Below are 17,900 nucleotides of genomic sequence, written 5' to 3'. Positions count from 1 at the left end.
TCTGAAAGGGTTCACTGAAGGTATGACGTAAGGGTTGTGATCCGGTGAAGCCAAAGGGTTCACAACAAGATAATGATCTGGTCTCAATGTTCACTTGGTCTGAGCAATCGTAGCGAACAAGTTGTATTGCTTACTGAGGAAGTCCCGGACTCCCTCAACGAGTGACTAGCTAGTTATCTATATACTCAGTGGCTTCGTTGTTTCTGATGTTCCTTTGTACCTGGATCGTCTGGATCGTTGGTTGTTCCGCACGATCCAGCCTTGATTGGTCCGTACCTCATACTGAGTGATTGGCTGGTGGTGCGTCCTGCGCCCCACCCACATGTGCCACGGGCCGCCTTCCTCGGCCTGGTTCGTGACACCCACACCTGTCCCGGACCCGGCTCGGAGGTGGAGCGCGCACATCAGGGGGGGGAGGGACATCAGGATATAAGGAGCCCTGAGCAAGGCATAACCCCAAGTAGTTCTCTTTCTGTAAGCTTTCTCAATAACATAATAAAACGCCTATCTGCATTCCGCCATAGGGCCAGTTCCTCACAGGTACCCTGTACCTTGATCGTAGTGATCGCATCGCGACCCCCCCGACCGTCTTCCTGGTGTTTCGGGTGATCCGCCGGTCGCTTCAGCGATAGAGGGCCAGAGCGAAGGCATTACAAGGAAACCAGAGTATAGGAAGGCCAGGGCGAAAGTAGCACGTTATCATCGTAAAAGTAGAGGGCAAGGCGAGAGGAAGGGAAAGTATAAGTAGGAATGCCTCGTCCCCGAGGAAGAAGGTTAGAGGGTTCAGAGTTCAATTCCATCACTGTATTGACCTCAGGATATTACTACGAATTCACTGTGACTCCCTTGCACTCTCCTCACTCTTAGTGTCAACCCTTGAGTCTCTCCTGATTCTCACATTCGATATACGCCATCTTGCATTGACGAAGACATAGTCGAAAAATGAGCTTATTTGGCCAAAGGTTGACTGAGTTATGGTAAGTTGAAGATAAGGTGGTTGAAGAAGCGGTGTGGTTTGCCAAGTGGGCGAAATGTGGTGGGGGGGGGGGGGGGGGGGGGGGGGGGGGGGGGGGGGAGATCTAGGGTGTCCGACTTATAGCGAATGCCAACAGCAAACGACCAGGGCTTCAGGTAATATGCATGTATAAACCTCCCAATGCTATTTCCATGCCTAGCTAACTATTGTTGGAACCAATAGATGGAAGACTAGGAGCATCTGGATGACTGCACAACTGCTTCAACTAATGATGTGTTGATTGATTGAACTGTAGGAGTCTTGCCCTGGTTCTAAAAGTATTTACTAGTTCCCGTGGGGCCTAATTTCCACCCGCAATTTCGGCCCGGATACCCGGTGGTTCTGACAACTGCTTATAGAAAGACTTTAGAGAGGTGGAAGTCCAACAGCAGCTCGCACGGCCGTTCGTAGCTCTCTTGTCGGAAGCTGGCCTTGGGGATAAGGCCAGTCAAGGGACTCTAAAAGAGTACGACATTCCAGTGCTATAGAGAGCATTGGTGAATCAGTAACCAGAGGAAAATATAGAAAGGGAAAGCGCATACCAGTCATTTGAGTTATGTGGTCCGGCGTTGCCGGAAAGTTTGGAATCGGCTGTCCAAGAGGGATATGCGGGTTGGGACCGGCTTGGACAGAACGCATGCCGACCAGGGGTGTAGTAGCAGTTCGTACATGGCCGTTTTGCAGTAGGGCCCGGAAGTTGAACATCCTGTACAGTGAAGTTTAGCAAGATTTCTAATAAAAAGCACAAGCTGACAAGGCCTTACTCGGCGTGGATTTTGCCCAGTGACTGATCAATGGCAGCCAGCTGCTGCTGCATTTGAGCAACCGGGAAGTTGCCACAGCGTGCCAGCTCAGTAGTGAGCTGCTGAACGTGGCCGTTATAGACCTGAACGCCCTGGGAAATTGCGTTTCCTTGGGCAGTCATACCAGCGACGGCGGCATTGATATTTGCGATATTTGGCTGGGGGGCTTCCATTGCTGCGTAATGAAGGGATGGCTGTTCTTCTATTGGTGGAGTTCACTGTCCCGATGTTGTGTTGCCAAGGATGTGGCGTTGTTGTGTTGCCAAGGGTGTGGTTGGGTCTGAGGTTTTGTGCGCGGATGTTTTTGTTTAGATACGTCGAGGCGCGTTGAAGTAATGCGGTGGTTCGTGCGCTAGACGGGGGTCTTTCTGGAGTGGACACCAATAAAATTTTATTCGATCTCCGGGTTTCCTTGTCCGGAATACGGAGTACACAGTACTTGTGGCAAACCTGCCTCGCGGTTCGTTGGCTGGTCTGACGAAAAGCGGGGCAGGTGGGGGGTTGCCCCGAGTACGGTACACGTACTCCGCATCCTTGCGTCTCCTGTGGTGAGGTACCGAGTACCTGGCTGCGACGAAGCGCCCCGCACTGTTGAGGTACCCGAAAATGGCGGGCCTGCCCTGCCAAATTCGGCGGCCAGAACAGCAAGTTCTTGACTTAGCTGTAAAAGGTTGTCGAAGTAAATCATAGCTACATAACCCGCGATCCCCCAGAATTGTTCCCAACTATATCCCGAGTAATTATCTTCCTATGTAGCGCGTATCTCTTTTTGCTTCGCAATCAAACGCCCTACAGGGTGATGATGAGTAACCCGGTAGCAGATCCCCAGCGCCTCACTGTCTGCCGTTCCAGTCGCTGCTCCAAATAAATGTCCGGCAACGAAACTCTGTTCCTTGCTCTTTGTCTCCAGTCGGGCCTAACGGGCGAGGGCACATAAAGAAAGACCTGCCTGTGCATCGAGTCAGTACAATTATTCAATCAATGAGCGTGTTAAAAACTGGCGGCGCGAAGACGAAGGTGGAGAGGACGTGACGTAATTGAGGCCGTAGTGACTGGTTCTCGGTCGATTCTAGCGCGAGAGTAGAACGAGAGATGGGAAACTGGGGAGATACATACCGCAATTGATGCCCGGTTTCTTAGTGACGAGGCTTTGGCAGTCGTCGCCGTGTTCACATTTAGGCACAACGCGTTTGCCGAGCAGTTTTGACCACGACTCTTTAGCCTCGATCGGATCAAACACCTTATCCGAGGGGCTTCCTGGCTTTTGGCTACTTTCGCTTGTTTTCTGATCGTCAAGTTCAGCCGAGGGTGCTTCAATCGTCGCGATTCTTTGGCTATCGTGTGGTCCGGGGTTCGCTGGAGAGTTGGTTGAATTCGCAGCTGCCTTTGCTGGGTTAGTACTGGCAGCTGCGCCTGAGTCTTTGGGTTTGAAAAAGCCCTTTAAGCTGCTTTGTGAGCGGCCGAGTGTTGATCTCGCTAAGCTGCCTTTGTCGGGTATGAGCTTTCCCTTCTTCTGCGGGCGAGTCGGGGTAACGGCGGAGGTCGCCTGCCGCTTTGGTGGAAGAGCATGTGTTGGAGATGCTGAGGAACTGATGCTTTGATTTTTGTCCGTGGATTCCGTTGTGCTTATCAGTGCTTGTCCAGAGGACTGTGACACTACGGAGGTGCTTTTTCCATCGAGTTCCTTATCGTTGACGCTTGGGTGTGTAACCTCTGGTACGGTCGATATCTTCTGCGAGTTTTCCTCCGTCGCCTTCTGTTTTGTGGCCGCTGATGGTGTGGCTCTCTTGAAGAACATGTCCTTGATACTTTGGCGGCGGTCAAATTCCGGAATGAGCTTGGCAGACATTGGAAGAAGGTCTTTGGCGGACCATTCTCGCTGGCGTTGGGCGTTTTCGAACATCCCCGTCGGGTTCATGACGTCCTCGATGGGCACCTTGCTGTTGCCAACGCTGACCGTATCGCTGATCGTGGCGTATACGGGGCAGTGGTCGGATCCTAGCAAGCCCTCTTGGATGTTGGAATCAACAAACCAGTCCTTGATCCCGGAGCTACAGAGAACGTAATCGATCCGACTCCCAAAGTTACCAGGACGGGCGTTTTTTCTGGTGTCCCAGCACGTGTACATGCCAGCACGGGTTGGATGAAACTCTCGACAAAGATCCCAGAGAACAGGGTCTTCCCGTTCGCTTTCCCTTTCTGCAGTTTCGCGCCCCCCAAATACGATGTGGTTGAGAAATTGCCGCGAGGGCATCGAAAAGAAATCTTCAAGAGTCATGCCTTCTTTTCGTAGGCGCTCCGCCAAGCCCGCGGTGTCCATCTCGGACCGTACAATGTTAAGGTCTCCACAAAGGAAGACTTGTTTCCCCATCGCAACGAGGTTTCGAACCCTCACATTCATCGCATCGATGTATGCCTCGCGGAACTCCGTCCGTGTCTCGTCTCGTGTGGCGGGGCTGTAGACTCCAATGAGAACGAAGGCAGGGAACTCTAGAATGACGCAACGGCCCTCAGAGTCTAGCGTTTGTTCATCAACTGAATCCGAGAGCTGTCCGGATGTTGGGTATCCACCAATCTGCTGATCGACGGGGAGATCACGGTATGCGGTGGAAGAGTTTGGAGCACAGAGAGCCCCGGTCATGCCTTCTTCAGCGCGGATTGGGCAACACTTGGAAGAACGAGTATAGATGGCCACTCCGGAGTATCCTACAAAGTTAAGTTAGAACATTTTGCAGAAGAATGCAACTACAATCCAACCGTCGCAAACCTTTTTTGTACTTTGGAAGGCTGAAGAATACATCCCAGCCTGGGACTAGCACCATATCGTCCCTGAGATCCTTTCGTTGAATCTTGGTCTCCTGCATCACTACGATGTCTGCCTCCAGTGTATCAAACATCGCCTACTGAATGTTAGTTGAGGTTTGGTGATGTGGAAAGGGTTCCATTACCTGGAACGTGCGGTTTTCCCGCCATGGTTGGTATGAGAACGGGTTTCTGATACCGTTGACTGGCATCACATTAGTTAATAAACCAATACACGGCATTATCGAGCAGGATAGCCCACCGTTCCACGTTGTGATCCGAAGAGGCATCTTGGCTGCGGCTTAGCGAATGTCGAATTCAAGCCGGTGGCCCTGACTCCTACTGTTCCGAAGTGACCCAGGGTAAACGGCTCAAATCTCGCCTAGCCTAAGGGCCAGAAATCTTATACTGATACGCCGTGCTCAGATTTCAATAATAGGAGTCAAGGCTGGGAAGGTTTGAAATCAGGATCAAGATACACGAGCTGGAAACCACTTGGAGGTCAAGGGCGAATGGAAGTCGAGTTTTGTGTTCAAGACACGCAACACAAGCACTTTTTGCAGCTGCCTTTCGATAAGAGGTCCTTTGATCCTCTAACCAACCGAGCTGGTAGGAAATAAATCAACAAATGCCTATTCATTTCGGCACCGACAAAGGTCCTAAGACCGAAATGCTCACACGAGTGGAAGTGTCGCGGCAAACGCAGGTGCCAGGCGCGAGATCACCTGATCACCAACGGGCAGGCGCATTATGTCATCAAGCTTTCTCACTGCCAAGCTTTGCCACCAACCCGAAGTTCTGCAGGATGCCAGGAAGCAAGCTGATTGGAACTGACCTCACGACCCAGAAAAGTGGGCCCAGTTGCTTCACCCTGCACTCCTCTTTGCTTCCGAACCCCAGTCCGTTCGAAGCTCCCGCCCGCAATTGACCACAGCAGCAAACGAACGACAATCTACCCCCGGAATCGAGCCCGCCCGCCCTAAAACATGTCGTTCGTCACCATGTTTGCGCAGCGCCAGGTTGCCCGCGCCGCCCAGCGCTTCAGCACGCAGGTCCGCGGCCAGGCCCAGCGCCGCCTTGCGAGCACCACCGAGACACCTTTCGTTCGCGAGCGCCGCCATGTCAAGGAGCACGCCGGTACCACGACCAGTACGAGCCCCCCTCTTTTTTTGTGTTGCTCAATGAATAGAAACTGACGAGTGTGCAGAGCTCTGGCTCAAGATCTCCCTCTAGTATGCCTTCCCTTCTCCCCAGCTCGTCCCATGCGTTGTTTTTGTTGAAGCCCTTTCGTTACAACCCGGAACGACAAGCCGTTTTTTCTGCGGACCACGATAGAGGAGGGGATCTGGGGTAGCTCCAGGCAGTCCTGGGAGGCATGGAAGCTGTAGTACATGGGAATTGGAGCAACTGGAGAAAAGCAGCAGAGGAGCAGGAACCGAAACAAACCACGAGGACCGCATACAAAAACTAAACAGGACTGACGACCGCACACAGCGCCGTACCTCCCGCTCTTCTTCTAGCGAGCGTCAACGCCTACATGCTATGGAACGAGCATTGGGAGCACTGGTCCCACCTGCCCCCTCTCGAGGAGCGCGTCGAATACCCCTACCAGAACATCCGCACCAGGAACTACCAATGGGGCGATGGTGACAAGGTATGTTTGTGTCATACCATGTGTATTCACGGTTGTATGACTCTACGGAAGACTAACGCTTCTGACAGACTGCCTTGTATGTGTCTAACTTGACCCTTCATTTTGGGAGAGGAAAGAATTCGATGAGGATTATGCCTGACTAACCGTGATACACAACAGCTGGAACGACAGTGTCAACTACCACAACAAGGACAAAGTCAAATAAACGGCAAGTCGTGGACTATAGCCTTGGGAAGTGGATCAATGGGGCTGTTGCTATCGTTGGGAGGCTAGCTTGGACGGTGGGGAAGGAAAAGGATGAGGCTACACGACAAACAGACAGTCCATTTGTATATGATCTCTAGAATTGAAGAATCGGGACTCAGGCACCTGGGTCTCTTGAACAAATGCGCCGCTGAGAGTGGCTCCATATCTTACGCATTACTCCGGTTCAGTCCAAATTCATAGGTTGCGGCCAGCTCCCCGCTGCTAACGTCTAATGTCGGCTGGAAGGTGGAGGAGCGGCGGGCTGAAACCCGCATGGGAGGAATCTTGACTAGCCTGTGGTCCCAATCACTTCTCACACCCACGCTTGCTTCTTACATGTGATTATCGCTTCCCCCAAGCCTTCCCTTCGTCCCGTAATCTCAGATACGTGCTCGCACACTCCTCTGCTTTCCCAAGTTCCCCTCCAGCCTTGAAGAGCGCCGCTTTCTTCGCCATCATCTCACACTTTTTGTTCAAATCCTCTACTGCAGAAAACGAATCATACGCCTTGTCCAGCGCAGCATGTGCCAGGCCCATCCGTCTCTGCCACTCGCCCGTCCCTGGATGGCCAGCGATCTCTCCCACCAAACCCACTCTGGCGTCGGCAAGTAAACTGTACAGTACGCCGGCTGTGAATACAACATTTGTCTCGAGACAACGTGGTATGGCTGCAACGAGAAGCCTCTCGGCCGGGCCAAACTCGCCCAGTGCGTTTAGTATGTTTGCCAACGCGCCAACAGCCTCCCAGAGTACACAAACAAGGCGTGACCGCCAGGCCAGGCTGACCGCACGCATCGCAATGGTGAAGCCCTTCTCTGGCCTGCCGGTGGCATCAAACAAGTGGACTTTGGCCAGGAGTAGTCGGATGCGTAGAGCTGAGTCTCGGTTGTCTTCGCGGAGCTCTGACATGAGTCTCTCGATTTTAGTGAAGGCGGCGTCGAAGTACTTGCGCCGGATGAGGGTGTCGATATGAAGCATGTCGATGGTGAATACCATGTCGGCTTCCGTGTCCTCAGCGGCGGTTTGGAGAAGCTGGGAGAGGAGCGCCTCGGCCGATTCCAAATTGTTTCGGTGGATATCCTGGCGCAACTTGAGAACACCACGACAGATGTTCCGGTGTAGGTTAGACTTTGCTGAGCGAGGTGAATTTGCTTCCAACCCTTCAATTTTTCCGTACGCCTCCTTGTACAATCCCCTCGCAGCCAACATTTCGGCCATTTGGCAACTTAGTTTCAGTTTATCGTCCGACAAAGAGGTGTGAACATGACAACGGAGAAAGATCTCACAAATCATGTGGGACATAACAGCCATGCCCAGTCTGCTCCACAAAGCAATCCCCATCGTGGTCTGGGGCCCCAGCATTGACTTGACATTCTTCTCCACGATGATTTGGGAACTTCGGACTATGTTTTCCACGGCGATCGAGACGCTCTCACCGTTGGAAAGGCCCAACTTTGCCTCGCTCAGAAGCGATGAGCTCCACAAAATCCACATTCCCGTCTCTTTCGCCTTAGCGCGGAGGAACGCAAGGAGCTCTTTGCCGCTGCCGAGCATGCTGCCGTCGTCAAGCTCCTTGACTAGTTTTGGGTGTGCTTTGCCAAAATGGTAAAACCAGTTTAGCGCAAAATTGAGGCACGCTGTATCCCGGTTCTCCTTTGCGGTCGAGATTGCTTCAAGCATCGTCGCCACAGCTTCCTTATGACAGCCAAAGTCCGACTGGACAATGGCCAAGTTGAGGAGCGCATACTGATAAAAGAGGCGGTCCCGGTTTTGCATGGTATAGTCAAAATATCGATGTAAATGATCGAAAGCTGCTGGGAATTCGCCCGATCGCCAGGCTTCCGCGAAGCTGCCTTGAGTTAGCTTTGAATCGGGCGAAGACAGGGTATGGAAGACAAACTTGATGTAATGAGACAAACTCGGAATGACAATACTGCTTTTCAAGAGTTTCTTAAACTGGTCTCTGATTGTTGGCGGCACCCGAGCTCCATATTCTATCCAAATTAGCGCTATCGTTCATTAAAGGCACCCAGAACAGAATACTTACTTTGTGCCTGCTCTATTTGGAATTCCAGTAGGTTTTCGATGTCGTCGGTACTGACCGAGTTCAGAGCATCATGCTGGCCGTGGAGTAGCATGTTTCCGTAAGCCGCCACGGCAATCTCGTCCGTTTGGGTCCCCCACTCGTGCTCGCCGTCCTGCAACACGGCATCGAAACTGAGGCGTGTATGTTGAGGATTCCGTCGTCTCCAGTACCCGGCTGTCGGCTGGCGATATCTCACAAACAGCTTCCACAGCTCTGCTAGGTGATGAAACTGGAGTTTTGCAGATTCAACGTGCACCTTCCGGGCGAAAACTCCAAATGGTGAGGTGCGCCCAAGAAGGACGCCCGAAGGAGGCTCTTTGCCACGAGCGGCGAGGTCGCGCAGCTCATCTTTCGTCCTCGCCAGGATGCTGGGGAGCTGGGTGAAGAATTCGTTCAAGCTATGAAGAGAGTCGAGCCCCCACAGCCTCTCCAAGAATCTGTCCCACAGGCTCCGTCCGGGAAGGCGATCGACCGCAGCGAAAGGTGTTAAGAGGTCCTCAAAGTGTTGGACCGATAGTGTGAGCTTAATGGTGTTCTCGGCCTTCTTCCATTGTTCGCCTGGGGTGGGAGAGGGCGAAGTCAAATTGCAATCAAGGATATGGGTCGCAAGAAAATTGATCACCGGGACGACGGCATTGCTGGGAACCGCCCCTTCTAGGTAGATTTTGATGAGGACCAGAAGGCCGATTTTGGAGGGTGAGAGATACTGAGACATTGGTTATTTAGCCCACGTTGATGGTGGTGCGCTCGTTGGTGCAATGCTTCATGGAAACGGCTCTTGAAGATAACAAAACCGAGAGGTTTGGGGCTTTGCTCAATCGCTGGGCATTGATATCGTGCACCGTGGAGGAACTGCGTTTGTCAATAATTTTGTTCCGGTGTGCTTGGCAAGACTTGAGGTGCATCGCGCAGAGCAAAATCCGCAGCGGTGCAGTTTGGAAACACAGGAAAAGGTACCTACCAGGTACCTATGGCGGAAAAGTGAGTACTTGTGGGACTTTCGTGGAACCTTCAGGTAACCGAGAGGAAGGTGCGGTGTAGCGATGTAGATGACGGAGTGTTAAGTCGGGCGTTGTTAGCTTTTAGTGTTGCTGTGGGGTACCGTGATGATTGGTGCTAACTCTGGCATTCCCACCACAGCCATGTATTGTAGTTGATGGGTTCCTAAAACGGAAGCATCCCTTGAGTTTAATAAATGAGAATAACAGATCGTGTTACAGGGTTGTAAACGAGAAACATCGTGAAATTAACCCGATTTTGGGGTTCTAATTAATACCTTGGGCCCTTCCGGCTGGGCTTCATACTACCGACGACGATTTGTCGGGGTCGAACCCCCTCCCCCCTTTTCCACTCAGTTTCATCACCCTTCTTTCACTACTCCACGCCCTCGGCGCTCGTACACCGTTGAGCGTTAATCAGAGCGGAAACTATAAGAAAAGAGGTATCACGATATGCATAAAACAAACGAGTGTCAATACCCAGACCTTAACCCATACCTGCCCAATTTCCTAAAGCGCCAATATTCCCTTCTCCATGAAATGCAAATTCACAAATGCCGTCCAATCCCAACAGTAACCAAAGTACACCAAGACCATGTCAAACGGGAACGGTAAATACCAATCAGCGGTGATGGTCTTCTTCAGAGCTTTCCCTGCTGGCCGGGAAAGAGGAGGTCCCTCCAAACCGACCGGACAAAACGCTGTACCAGACATCGTTGCGGTTGACACGCCAGCCGGGTCGGGAGCTCTGAGTGAATGAAGGGCCTCTCTCGAGATCGTCTTCGAGCTGGTTGGGAGAGGGAACCCGCTCCTCCTCGTATGTGTCGGAAGACCCCTCGTCGTTGCTTTCATAGCTGTCTTCCCGGAAAGGCTCATAGTGCGGCCCGGACGAAGTACCCCGTGCGAGGGATCGTACAACGTCGTTTTTGCAAATAGGGCACGTCCGTCGTCTCGTGGTTAGCCACGGCGTTCTGCGTCATGTTAGTAGCGTTTCTCTAGTCGAGATTTCGGAAACCGTGAAAACAACTTACATGCACTCGACGTGAAATTCATGTCCACAGGGAAGGCTCATGACCCTGCTGACACCGTCGATGTATTCCTCCAAACAAACAACGCACTCCACCTGCCTACTCATATGTTTCCTCCATTCACTGGATATTCCGCGCAAGTTCTTTTCGCGGCCTGTCTGCCTCGGGTTTTGCAAAGTGCTACTTGACCCCGAGGCTTCCGATTCAACGGTGTCTGTTGTCGGAGCCTCAGTATATGCCCGCGAAGGACCTTGCAACAATGGGGTTGTAGGCGACGAGCTCGCTGGCGAAGGCGCCCGGGGTGATGGCGAGGGCGACGGAGCGACCGTGTGGTATGTTCGCACCGGCAGACGGTCCACCACGGATTTAGGAGCCCTCCACCTTCGCATCCGGATTTTGACCCGCAAAATAAGAAGCGCGTACACTACCGTTAGTGTTATTAGAGGACTGATCACTAGTACTAATAGGGTGTCGAAGAAAGGGCTGGCGCTGCCCGTTGGCGTGATCGTTACCCAGAGGCCTTCACGACGGTGACCACCGCCGCCGGGAGGAGGTGAAACCGGGGCCGATTGGGCGGTTGCTGGATACGATTTCTCGTGAGGTCCCTTGTCTGTCTCCCCGTCCTTGGGATTGTCGTTGCCGAAGATTTTGGACAAGATCCCACCATGTTGGCTGTCAACTTTCGATTTTTCGGGCCCTGAGGAAGTAGAACCGGCGATGGGACTCGACAGATATTCTCCGCTGCTAGGCTTGACGATCCCGCCCCGAGGCCCAGTACCACTGGCGCGGCCGTTATCGTTCCCGGTCGTTTCCGATTTAGAAGCCTCGTCACTTCCTGACGCTGGTCTAGCGAAAGCAGGGTCGCGCCAGTCTTGTACTCCAATCTGGAAACCGTCGCCGTTCTCTCTGGGAGAGCCCTTGCTTTGGGTTGCTTTGCCTTGGCTGCCTTTAGGAGCTCCGCCATTCCCACCATTGAAATCCTTCGCCGAGAGCCAGTCGAGACGCCCACTTGAGGGGGGTCTATTGCTGTCCGGGGATATCTCATGAGTTGCTCCCCAGTGAAAAAGCCGGGAAAAAACTCCTCGTTTGGCGGTGTAGGGTTTGTTCGGTTTGGACACGACATGTTCTCGAGCCGGTGCTACCGCAGCTGGCGCACTCGAAACACGACGCCCCGGCAAAAGCGGTTTCCCGCGACCATCTTGTCTCACTTTCGGGGAGTGTCGGACTTTCAGATACTCACCCTTCTCCGCGATAACATCCTCAATGTAACTTCCGGGTTGCAGGAGAGACGACAGGAGGTGCGCTGTTGTCCGGGATGTAAAGACAGAGGGGATAGTGACATTATCGACGTTGCCCCGAGCAAACATTTGAATCAAAGGACCTCCTCTCTGATTGTCTCCAACAATAAGGGCGATGGCACCGCGTCGTTGAGCCCATTTAACCTTTTCTAGAAACCCGCAACCGCCTCGGCTCAGCAACGCGACCTTGCCGGTTATCTCGGCTGTTTCTTGCATCGACTGGATATCGGCGTGGCCGGCCCTAGAGCTGGGCTCATCTTTGCTGTAGGGGTTTCTCGACTGTGTGACCGCTTGATGGAGATGGTCGTCTGTTCCGTCGTCTAGGCGTTTCGCTTCGATGTGAGAATGCGTCTTCGGGGCTGGGTCCTTTTCGAGATCGTCTATCTTGAGGCCCTTCGTGACACGCGAATGGCTGTTGCTAGACACGCCGTGCATGGCGGCCTTGATGGCTACTCTCAGCCTTCCATCTTCCCACCCCGGAATATCGCTACATCCCAGTTCGCCCTCGCCCTCGCCCTCCTGAAACGTCTCATCGGAGAAGCCGCTTCCAACCCACAGCTGACCACTTAGTCCCTTAGGAGGCAAGGGGGGACCGAACGCCGCTGGACGCGCTGCAAAGAAGGTGCTGTTATCATCGGTGAGGCTGATCGCGGCGCTCGGCGGAAAGAGAGAAAACGGTGCAGTGAAGGAGAAGAAGGCCCCCAGCGACGACTTTCTTGGCGACGACGACGACGTCACGACAGGGTTTGGGTGGCGGATCGAGCTGATGGACCGACAGAGCAGAAAGAGAGATGCGGCGAAGAAGAGGACGATGATGGCGATCCGCGGCGGCCGCATCGTGGGATTGTCACGCAATCAATTGGCAAATTTGGGTTGGTTAACCAAGGTAGTTCGGTAGGATGGTTCTGTTTGATGGAGCGATTTGATAAGGACGCGCGTTTCAATAAAGGGATGCGATGGCACTGCTCGCAGAGTCAGGCCGCGTCGCCGGTAGTCATTTGCTTGAATAACGTGCCTAATTCGCGGTACGCAATAAAGAAACCTGTGATGACTATTGCCGTTGGGGAGCGAAGGTTGAAGAGTGGAATGAATGACGAGCTGTGCCCCCAAGGGCTTGTGATAGCAGCAGTAGGTGGGGCGAGCGTGCCACGACCACCTGCCCGGGTTATGCAGCGCCTTCGCACGGGGGTGACAACGCCCAACTGAAACAGCAAGAAGTACAGCTACAAAATCGCTCCTTAGCATCATGCCATCCATTCGAATATGTCGGAAGCCCTCCTGCAAAAGATTGGAGACCCGGAAGTACCGGTACAAGAGACATCCCTTTTTGGAAGCGGACAGGGATCAACGTTCCCCGCATTCTTCCGTGGAGGTCTGGAGGGCCATGTCCAGAAGCAGGGCCTGACCAGTGAGCCAGTGAATGAAGGCACCTGCTCTGCGACCCCACGACAAGAACCGTTCCTCCCCCTGTACCCGACACTACCCACTTCCCTCGAACGTGCTTCTTTGCCAGATTTGCTGCTGTCGGGTGCTTGGGGAAACGAAATAGCAGAGTAAACGCCAGAAGAAGGGCGATGGTGGATGGCGGTGTGAGATGTTGCCCTTTTGCACGGTGGGCAAGGATTTATTGAATCGATAACCTCGTTGAACATTGCGAACTCCTGCCAAAGATCAGGCCCAGGGATTCTACAAAGTATCAACTCTCGGTCGCTTCGAAGGGGGGTCCTGTCCATATTCAACCCTAACCCGCGCTTGATCTTTAAATCGGCAGGTACAGGGATCCAAAAATTACACTGAGTGATGCTCTCAGGTGTTCGAGTTAGTGGAAGGCAAACCTAGATTTCGAAGAGCATGGAATATCTTAAATCATCAACCTCCCCCCGAAATATTATTGGGCAATTTTTTGGCAATGGGATCTGTGTCTCTGTGTTCAGTGTTTCGGGTGGGGCATTGGGCCAGAGCCATTGTCGATTTGACTCATGCAGTGACTCCTCCCAATCTGGAAGCGGCAGAAATTCCTGCAAGGATAAAAATGCCCCTCCCAACCTTCGGTCGACCTCCTAACCCCTCCTTGCCGAATTGATACCTCTACCACAAGCCCTGGATGCTGAGTCCGTTGCGGCGACTGGCTAGCCTCAGACGGGAACCACAGCTTAAACTGCCTTCTGTCTTTACTCTGCCCCGGCCTCGACATTACTCCCTGCAACGACCAGCGAACATGGCTCCGGACGCGAACGCCTCTGCTGGCCCCGCGCCTGACCCGGCCACGGCGAAGAAGAACGGTGAGCTTCGGCCACATCCCCGTCATATTTTGCGGACACTAAATCGTCACGACGCCCAGAGCAGAAGGAGAAGTCCAAAGCCGATAAGGCAGCCAAATTTGCCGCTAAACAAGCCAAACTGAAGCAACAGCAGCCCCAGCCAAAAGCAGCTGCGCAAGCGACTCCGAAACCTGCGAAGGTCCAAGCCCCCGCGCTTCCCCCTTACAAAGACGAGACCCCCGCCGGCGAGAAGAAGACCATCCAGTCTTTCGACCATCCACATTTCCAAGCCTACAATCCCAAGGCCGTCGAGTCGTCATGGTATCAGTGGTGGGAGAAAAGCGGCTTCTTCCAGCCGCGCCCTGCGCGAACGCCCGAAACTGGCAGATTTGTTATCCCTTTGCCACCGCCTAACGTCACCGGCGCTCTGCACTGCGGTCATGCCTTGGCCAATTCGCTGCAGGACACTTTGATCCGGTGGTATCGGATGAAAGGTTATTCCACGCTCTGGGTCCCTGGCTGCGACCACGCCGGTATCTCCACGCAGTCCGTGGTGGAGAAGATGTTGTGGAGGAAGGAGAAGAAAACACGCCTCGAGCTTGGCCGGGAGAACTTTACGAAGCTCGTCTGGGAGTGGAAGGGGGAATACCATGAGCGGATCAACAATGCTCAGAGACTCATGGGCGGCTCGATGGACTGGTCACGCGAGGCTTTCACCATGGACGAGAATCTCAGTGCGGCGACCATGGAAACCTTCTGTCGGCTCCACGATGAAGGTTACATCTACAGGTCAAATCGTCTCGTTAACTGGTGCACCCACTTGCAGACAGCCCTCAGCTCCGTGGAGGTTGACAACATCGAGGTTTCGGGCCGTACCATGCTCGATGTGCCGGGGTACGATCGGAAGGTTGAGTTTGGCGTTTTAACCTTCTTCAAGTACCCGATCGACGGCACCGATCAGACCATTGAGGTCGCTACCACTCGTCCCGAGACCATGCTTGGTGACAGTGGTATCGCCGTCAGCCCTGGTGACGAACGCTACGCTCACCTGGTGGGCAAGTTCGCCCGTCATCCGTTCACGGATCGGTAAGTAAAATCATCCACGGACCGATCGAGAAACGTTGACGTATTAACGATTCTTAGCCTTCTGCCCATCGTCGAAGACAGCTACGTGGAAAAGGAGTTTGGTACCGGTGCCGTGAAGCTGACACCCGCCCACGACTTCAACGATTATAAATTGGGCGAGCGCCACAAGTTGGAGTTCATCAACATCCTGAATGAGGACGGCACTCTCAACGAGAATGCCGGCCCCCTGTTCCAGGGCCAGAAGCGCTTCAACGCCCGGTATACTGTGGTGGAAGAGCTCACGAAACTCGGGCTTTATGTGAAGAAGGAACCCAACGCCATGACCATTCCGCTTTGCGAGAAGACTAGGGATGTTATTGAACCGTACATGACGCCCCAATGGTGGGTCCGCATGAATGAGATGGCGGAGTCCGCCGTCAGGGTGGTTGAAGAGGGGAAGGTCAAGATCAGCCCAGAGAGTGCCAGGAAGTCCTATGACCGTTGGCTGGCTAATGTCAACGACTGGTGCATTTCTCGCCAGCTTTGGTAAGTTCGGTGCTACCCCTCCTATCCATCACAGTTGCTGATGCCGTCGTTTCAGGTGGGGTCACCGCATTCCAGCCTACCGCGTCATTCTGGAAGGGGAAGAGGACCAAGGCGAAACCGAACAGTCCGTTTGGATCGTCGGCAGAACACCGGAGGAGGCTCAGGAGAAGGCCGCCGCCAAGTACGCCGGGAAGAAGTACCGGCTTGAGCAAGACCCCGACTGCCTTGACACCTGGTTCAGCTCCGGGTTGTGGCCCATGTCTACTCTCGGCTGGCCGAACACGGAAAGCAGCGATTTCAAGAACTTCTTCCCCACGAGCATGCTGGAAACCGGCTGGGACATCTTGTTCTTCTGGGTCATTCGCATGATTATGCTGAGCGTCAAACTAACCGGCGAGGTCCCGTTCACCGAGGTGTACTGCCATTCTCTTATTCGCGACTCCGAGGGCAGGAAGATGAGCAAGTCGTTGGGCAACGTCATCGACCCGCTCGATATCATCAGTGGTATTGAGCTGGAGGACCTCCACGCCAAGCTCCTGACCGGTAACCTCAAGGAAGCCGAGGTTGAGCGTGCGACCAAATACCAGAAGACTGCCTTCCCAGGTGGCATCCCCGAGTGCGGCGCGGACGCTCTCCGGTTCACGCTGCTTTCATACACCACCGGTGGCGGCGATATCAGCTTCGACATCAAGGTCATGCACGCCTATCGCCGCTTCTGCAACAAGGTCTGGCAGGCTAGCAAGTATGTCATGGGTAAACTACCTGCGGATTTTGTTCCCGCCGAGAAGCTTGACACTTCCGCCCTGTCCGTGCCTGAACGTTGGATTCTGCACCGGATGAACTTCGCCGTCACGGGTATCAACGAGGCGCTGGCGGCCCGTCAATTCTCCACTAGCACCAAGCTAGCATACCAGTTCTTTTATGACGAGCTGTGCGATGTGTTCATTGAGAACAGCAAGGGTATCTTGAGCGACGGTACTCCCGAACAACAACAAAGTGTCCAGCAGACCCTGTTCCGCACGCTGGACGTCGCATTGCGTCTCCTCCACCCGTTCATGCCTTATATTACCGAGGAGCTGTGGCAGCGCCTCCCGCGGACCAAGGGAGAGACGGCCCCTTCCATCATGCTGGCCCATTACCCCGAGCCCGACAGCGCGCTGGAATTTGCGTCGGATGCTGAGGACTACGAGTTGGGTCTGAAGTGTGCTGGTGGCCTCCGATCTCTGGCTGCTGACTACAACATCAAGTCGGACGGAACTGGTTTCATCAAGACGTCTACCGCGGCTAGCCTGGAGAAGGTCAGCGCCCAGCTCCAGTCCATCAAGACTCTGTCTGGGAAGGGTGTTTCGGGGGTCGAGGTACTCGGCCCTGACGTCGACGAAGCGTCTGCGCCCAAGGGCTGCGCCGTCTACGTCGTCTCTGCCGATGTGGCGGTTCTCCTCCAGGTCAGCACCCAAATCAAGGACATCGACGCCGAGATCAAGAAGATCAACACGAAGCTGCAAAAGACCAACCTTGCCATCACCAAGCAGCAGGAGTTGATGGGGCGCGAGGGCTTTGAGAAGGTCAGCGACGTGGTCCTTACCGCGGAGAAGAAGAAGCTCGCCGATGCCCAGGCGGCGAAGGAGAACTTTGAGCGGACGCTGGCCGAGTTCAGCAAGTTGAAGCTGTGAAACAAGTGAAAATGTTAGATTTGTGAGCAAACGTGTAATTTACAGGAGATCTTTCTCTCCTTCCTTTGCCCTAGACAGTACCAAATGTGAAATGTGACAGTCATGTGTGTTTTACCGTCTGCAAATGTGTTTCATGAAGTCTAGGTTGAGAAGAAGCAAGGGGCATGCGCTGAGACCTAGCAACTCTCATCATCATCTCAACAACTCCGGAAGTGCGACGTTTTAAGGTCGCTTTTCAATTTCTTCAATAAACGGCCCTAAATCCCAGGCGGAAATAGAGTAATAATTCCGGTGTCAATGGAAAATTATCCGAGTTTTCTGACAAACTCCGAGATATTGCCCGACATAAACCTCGGGTAGATCCGACCTTTCACCCACGTTGGCGGCGGTGTTGAGGGGTGTGCCAAGCCTGGGGTGGGCCATTG

General features: G+C 53.6%; 7 protein-coding genes across 7 annotated transcripts; 3 read left to right on the top strand and 4 right to left on the bottom strand.

The window, feature by feature from the left end:
- Positions 1 to 1,684: 1,684 nt before the first annotated feature.
- C8A04DRAFT_26936 (uncharacterized protein) lies at positions 1,685 to 1,991 on the bottom strand (the record flags this gene model as incomplete). Its single annotated transcript, XM_062780106.1, has 2 exons — positions 1,685 to 1,721; positions 1,780 to 1,991. Coding segments are annotated over 2 exons (249 nt in total), but the record flags the coding sequence as incomplete, so codon positions are not given.
- Positions 1,992 to 2,651: 660 nt separating this feature from the next.
- Positions 2,652 to 4,910, bottom strand: C8A04DRAFT_10724 (Endonuclease/exonuclease/phosphatase; the record flags this gene model as incomplete). Its single annotated transcript, XM_062776691.1, has 5 exons — positions 2,652 to 2,763; positions 2,931 to 4,524; positions 4,586 to 4,718; positions 4,767 to 4,825; positions 4,883 to 4,910. 5 exons carry the CDS (start codon positions 4,908 to 4,910, stop codon positions 2,652 to 2,654), a joined length of 1,926 nt encoding a protein of 641 aa, XP_062638797.1.
- A 711-nt stretch (positions 4,911 to 5,621) lies between these two features.
- On the top strand, positions 5,622 to 5,853 carry C8A04DRAFT_26934 (cytochrome c oxidase subunit 6A, mitochondrial; the record flags this gene model as incomplete). Its single annotated transcript, XM_062780105.1, has 2 exons — positions 5,622 to 5,769; positions 5,828 to 5,853. The coding sequence occupies 2 exons, from the start codon at positions 5,622 to 5,624 to the stop codon at positions 5,851 to 5,853; spliced, it is 174 nt and encodes a 57-aa protein (XP_062638796.1).
- Positions 5,854 to 6,157: 304 nt separating this feature from the next.
- On the top strand, positions 6,158 to 6,479 carry C8A04DRAFT_26933 (cytochrome c oxidase, subunit VIa; the record flags this gene model as incomplete). Its single annotated transcript, XM_062780104.1, has 3 exons — positions 6,158 to 6,274; positions 6,343 to 6,350; positions 6,434 to 6,479. The coding sequence occupies 3 exons, from the start codon at positions 6,158 to 6,160 to the stop codon at positions 6,477 to 6,479; spliced, it is 171 nt and encodes a 56-aa protein (XP_062638795.1).
- Positions 6,480 to 6,862: 383 nt separating this feature from the next.
- On the bottom strand, positions 6,863 to 9,321 carry C8A04DRAFT_10696 (anaphase-promoting complex subunit 5-domain-containing protein; the record flags this gene model as incomplete). The annotated part of the gene is made up of 2 exons (XM_062776682.1): positions 6,863 to 8,505; positions 8,568 to 9,321. 2 exons carry the CDS (start codon positions 9,319 to 9,321, stop codon positions 6,863 to 6,865), a joined length of 2,397 nt encoding a protein of 798 aa, XP_062638794.1.
- Positions 9,322 to 10,226: 905 nt separating this feature from the next.
- Positions 10,227 to 12,767, bottom strand: C8A04DRAFT_26931 (uncharacterized protein; the record flags this gene model as incomplete). The annotated part of the gene is made up of 2 exons (XM_062780103.1): positions 10,227 to 10,575; positions 10,636 to 12,767. The coding sequence occupies 2 exons, from the start codon at positions 12,765 to 12,767 to the stop codon at positions 10,227 to 10,229; spliced, it is 2,481 nt and encodes an 826-aa protein (XP_062638793.1).
- Positions 12,768 to 14,148: 1,381 nt separating this feature from the next.
- C8A04DRAFT_10671 (tRNA synthetases class I-domain-containing protein) lies at positions 14,149 to 17,475 on the top strand (the record flags this gene model as incomplete). The annotated part of the gene is made up of 4 exons (XM_062776673.1): positions 14,149 to 14,212; positions 14,272 to 15,277; positions 15,335 to 15,802; positions 15,858 to 17,475. The coding sequence occupies 4 exons, from the start codon at positions 14,149 to 14,151 to the stop codon at positions 17,473 to 17,475; spliced, it is 3,156 nt and encodes a 1,051-aa protein (XP_062638792.1).
- Positions 17,476 to 17,900: the final 425 nt, after the last annotated feature.

Source organism: Dichotomopilus funicola (assembly GCF_033296635.1).
Source record: "Dichotomopilus funicola strain CBS 141.50 unplaced genomic scaffold C8A04scaffold_16, whole genome shotgun sequence".
Lineage (NCBI taxonomy): Eukaryota > Fungi > Ascomycota > Sordariomycetes > Sordariales > Chaetomiaceae > Dichotomopilus > Dichotomopilus funicola.
Note: the sequence above shows the minus strand (reverse complement) of the source record. Positions and strands in the feature narration are given on the sequence as shown.